This window comes from Gekko japonicus, unplaced genomic scaffold (assembly GCF_001447785.1).
Source record: "Gekko japonicus isolate JY-2015 unplaced genomic scaffold, Gekko_japonicus_V1.1 scaffold707, whole genome shotgun sequence".
Lineage (NCBI taxonomy): Eukaryota > Metazoa > Chordata > Lepidosauria > Squamata > Gekkonidae > Gekko > Gekko japonicus.
The window spans coordinates 507684-512849 of NW_015164686.1; the positions used below are offsets into that span (position 1 = coordinate 507684).

Consider the following 5166-nt stretch of genomic DNA (forward strand, 5'->3'; position numbering starts at 1 on the left):
GAGTCAGTGTTTTCTGTGGGGGGGGTGGGGCTAGGGGAGGTTGCCCCCATTAAACACACTGACATGCAGGAATGATACGTGACTTGCGCAGTTTCCATCACCACACATCACATCTATATCACTATGCTTGGGAATCATGAGGAATGCTGAGTGGGTTTGGATGGACAGTCTCTGGGCACTGACTGCTCTTGAACAGGACCGACAGCGCCCAGAGTGGTCATTCCAGTCCACTATCGAGGAGGGAATTGGGGGATCTGAGGGAGGTGCAGAAAAGGGCAACTCGAATGATAAAAGGGTTGGAACACTTTCCCTATGAGGAAAGGTTAAGGCACTTAGGGCTCTTTAGCTTGGAGAAACGACGGCTGAGGGGGTGACGTGATTGAGGTTTATAAGATTATGCATGGGAAAGAGCAGGTAGAGAAAGAGGTACTTTTCTCCCTTTCTCACAATACAAGAACTCGTGGGCACTCCATGAAATTGCTGAGCGGTCGGGTTAGAACGGATAAAAGGAAGTACACCCAAAGAGTGATTAACACTTGGAATTCACTGCCACAGGAAGTGGTGGCAGCTACAAGCATGGACGGCTTCAAAAGGGAATTAGATAAGCATATGGAGCAGAGGTCCATCAGTGGCTATTAGCCACAAGGTATAGATAGGGGCTCTGGGGCAAGTGATGCTCTGTCTTCTTGGTACAGACTGGATGGGCCTTTGGCCTCATCCAACATTGACTTCTCTTATGTTCTTATATGGAGCAGAGGTCCATCAGTGGCTATTAGCCACAAGGTATAGTTAGGGGCTCTGGGGCAAGGGATGCTCTGTCTTCTTGGTGCTTGGGGGGGCAACAGTGGGAGGGCTTCTAGTGTCCTGGCCCCACTGGTGGACCTCCTGATGGCCCCTGGTATTTCTGGCCACTGTGTGATACAGAGTGTTGGACTGGATGGGCCTTTGGCCTGATCCAACATTGGCATCTCTTATGTTCCTATGTTCTTAGGTGCTGCATGCCACCCGAGTGGCCCTCTCTGCCACTGGCAGGGGCAGTGTGGGACTGCCCTCAGCCACAGACCACTCAAACCCCTTCCCCCCTCTCAGGTGCCCAGATCTGCTGAAAGGAGTTGGTCCTTTTAAGTGAGTGGAGGATGTGCTCCTGGAAATGAAGGAGGAGGAGGAGGAACAGAATGGATTTATACCCCGCCCTTCACTCGGAGTCTCAGAGCGTCTTACAAACTCCTTTCCCTTCCCCACCCCACCACAGACACCCTGGGAGGTCGGCGGGGCTGAGAGAGCTCTTGACAGAAACTGCTCTTTCCCCAAGAAGAGCTCTTATCAGAACTACGGCTTGCCCGAGGTCATCCAGCAGGTGCATGTGGAGGAGTGGGGAATCAAACCCGGTTCTCCCAGATTTAACCACTACACCAAACCGGCACGAGCATTATAAAGCATGAGCAGGACTCCTGCATCTCCTGTGGCCTGCCCCTCTCCACCCCTGCCTGTGACGGACGCTGGACTCCACCTCCATGCCTCATGGCCCCTGATTGGTTGTGGTAGCCCTGTCCATCACAGTGCCACTGCCAAAGCCTCCACTGACCACCGTGGTACAGTTGCTATAAGATGCCGCCCAGTTCACAAACAGAAAACACTGCAAAGGGACCGACTTTGCCTGCTGGCCGCTGCATAAATTATGCACTTAGGGACTGGACTAGCAGCACCTTGGTCACATGGTGGCCGGCTGCCACAGCACAGGCATGGCTCAGGACTGTTCCGTTAATTGCTGGATTTTAACTTTTTCTCCCTTGTTCTTTTTTCCTGTTGTTGTGTTTTTTAAAAATAAATAAATTTTTAAAGAAACATTTCCAAGAACATTTGTTTCTTTGAAAACACTATTCAGCTGCTTGAAATGATAAAGGAAGGCTGTACCATGGTGCTGATCTTGCCATTCTCAGTAATCATGCTGTCCCGGTGATGCAAATGGGCAAACGGCTTGGCTGCTCCCCAGGACTCCAAGTAGCGGGTCATGCGGACGGAGGCTCTCATTTTGGCTCCATCTAAAGTGCTCCGGGGTCGGAAATGATGCTGCGGACTCTGTGTTTCCTCCTGAAAGCACACAAAGCAAACATAGCTTTTATATATATTTATATTTATTCATATTTATTCAGCCTGCCTTTCTACCACAGGGCATTCAGGCAACTTACAAATTATGATGTTTAAATTAAAACATTTGGTAACAACACAATTCATTATAAACATTTTTAATGGCTTGGTTGTTTTTTTTTTAATACTACGGCTCTTAACAGAAGCCACCTTGAGCAGGACACTGAGCAGGCAGTAGAGAAATGTTCTTCTAAGTAATAAATAGAATCGTCATGCAAAAAAAAAGGGGGGGAACAGTATCTCTCTCCCAATCTCCATTGCTTTGTGCATTTCACAATAAACGTTTCTATGTCCAGGCAATTAAAATTTAGCATCAAAACCGAGAAGAAAAATTATGGCGCAGTAGGGAAAAGAAACGGTTTGTATTGCGTTTCACTCAAAGATCTCAAAGCATGCTGCTTTCTCAGGGGATCTATAACAATATACAAATTCAAATTCTGCATCAAGCAAAAGCTAAATGCTGTGACTGGCATAAATTATGCCAAGTTGGACATTCTATCTTATTTTGCACTTTGGCTATTTTGCATAACTTATTCTAGCATTGCTGATTGTGGGCAGGGGGAGGCCTTTCCTTAAACAAAAAGAAATGTATTTATCTTTCTCCCCAATAGGGACTCAAAGTGATTTAAAAAAATTTCTTCTCACAAAAACCCAGGGAGGTAGGTTAGGTTGAGAGTGTGGGACCAAAGTCACCCAGCAAACCTCCACGACCAAGTGAGATTCGAACTTGGGTTTCCAAGGTCCTACCTCAACACTCTAACCACTACGTCATCCCAACTCTCTTATTTTGGCTTCTAATCTCTTTCTGGTTTCTGAGAAACCCAAAAGAATCCGCTACACAATATCAAGCATATTCCTGCAGCAAGGAAGGTGAGAAACAAGCCCTTTTAAATTAAAAAATAGAATCCTGAAATTCACAGGAAGCAAAATTCTACCTCTAATGCTGCACAATAACAATTTTCTGCCCTCCCTCAGAATTGTAGCATCTCCCGAACCTTGACTACTATACCCCATGGCAACTGGGAGCCAACTATTTAACAGAAAGATCTGAACAGACAAAATCCAGAAAGATGCACACGGATCCTCATTCACTGCCACAATTCTTACTGTGCATGACAAATCAATCCAAATAACAAGGACAACATCATCTTGGGCGGCCAGAAGCAAAAACCATCTCTCCCAGCACTGTAGCATTTTGAAATACAATCGCCTCGTGTTCTCATTAAAGATACGAACAATTCAACTGAACTGTACTCACCTTCGGATTGATTATGAAGTAGGTTTTCACATTGTGCTCTTTGAGATATGGGTCCCTCGCATCTCCGTCCCCATCTTCCACTTTGTAAGCACCATTCAAGTGTGCCAAGGTGACTGAAGTAATGTGAACACGGCTGAAATCATGGTTTATTTTTAAAAAACCCATTATACAACATTAAGAATGTAGCATACTTGTTATTATTGAGATGCATTTCCCACAGTTTCAGGTATGTAATACAATTACAGTAATCAAGCTTCAAAAGGGAAGTAGATAAGCATATGGAGCAGAGGTCCATCAATGGCTATTAGCCACAAGGTATAGATAGGGGCTCTGGGGAAAGTGATGCTCTGTCTTCTTGGTGCTTGGAGGGGGGGGTCAACAGTGGGAGGGCTTCTAATATCCTGGCCCCACTGGTGGACCTCCCGATGGCACCTGGTATTTCTGGCCGCTGTGTGACACAGAGTGTTGGACTGGATGGGCCTTTGGCCTGATCCAACATTGGCGTCTCTTATGTTCAAGAGACACATTGGCTGATTTCGCACTAGAGCTGCCTCCATGTTGCGCCACTTTTTTTTTTTGAGGATCACGAAACTGTGGAGGAAGTCGGGCGAAGCCGCGGGTCAAATGCAGCCCCGCAGCTTCGGGTGTGAAATTGACCAATAGTGTCGGGTCAAACGGCGGCACAACCTCGAGGCAGCTCTAGTGCGAAATCAGCCATGGTAAAAAAATAAAAAATTACACACAACTAATCCGAAGATTGTTATGCAAACAAAGCTGACTCCGGCCAAGCTCTTAGTAATAAATCAGATGCCAAGAGATCCATAAATGCATCAGCCAAGCATCTTTATGGATAAATTCACTGCCTGGATGCTTTCCCAAATAGCAGCTCCAGGGGATTGTGCAAACTGGGAAAATTCTGTGTCTCTCTCTCTGTGTGTGTGTGTGTGGTGGGGTGTGGCGGGGGGGGGGGGGGGGGGGGGTTTACCTGCCCACTCCCCTGCACCACGGTCCTGATTTGAATAGGGGGAGAGGCCATGCACTGCTATTTTCCAGGGGGGACAATACATTTGAGAACATTGAGAGCAAGCTCCGGCACTTTAGGAGTATTTTAAATGAATGCATGTTATTTTATAGGCTGCGGTGGCTCAGAGGTGAAGATGCTGAGCTGCAGACTGAAAGGTCGACCCTGCTTAGCTTCTGTGATCAGACTAGCCAGGGCTATGCAGGTCAAGCCAAGTACCTCCGAAAACCGAGCCAGTTCTAGAGTTGTACTTCAGGAAAACACCTGATTTTATTCTTAGCATTATAAACAATTACTAGACTTTTGCATCTGGCCCAATCGAGTTATCCCTTGTGGGCACAGGGCCATCATGCACGCAAAATGCTTCTATGATGGACAGAAGGCTGTCCTGGCCCAGAAGGGAGAACAGACACTCAGCTGGGCCTGTGGAGGTGCAGCCCCAGCATCCAATCACCTTTCAGAGGGGGGATGGAATGGTGGAAGGAAGCACAACAGGAGCTGAGTTCAGATCTGCCTGAGGGAGAGCGCCAGTCTGGCTCAGGAAAACAGCAGGCACAGTGAAAGGGTAGTTCGGCTTGGTAGTGTGGCAGCGTGCTTTGGCTCCATTTCTGACAGAGAACAGCAGAGGTCATTTCGGGGGGGGGGGAACGCAGGGGAGCACAGTTCCCCCGGGTGAGGTGCAGGGGGGCGGGGCACATGACGAATCCCCGCCCCCTGCTTCCGGCCGCCCCGCTTCCAG

At 47.8% G+C, this 5166-nt stretch overlaps 1 protein-coding gene across 1 annotated transcript in view; it reads right to left on the reverse strand.

The window, feature by feature from the left end:
• The window catches only part of ADCY2 (adenylate cyclase 2 (brain)), a 200078-nt gene that overhangs the window by 99181 nt on the left and 95731 nt on the right, over nucleotides 1-5166 (reverse strand). Inside the window, exons 8-9 of the mRNA XM_015409355.1 lie at nucleotides 3407-3539; nucleotides 1915-2091 (exon numbers count right to left, since the gene is read on the reverse strand). Coding sequence (XP_015264841.1) covers nucleotides 1915-2091; nucleotides 3407-3539 — 310 coding nt within the window. The remainder of the gene's footprint in view (nucleotides 1-1914; nucleotides 2092-3406; nucleotides 3540-5166) is intronic.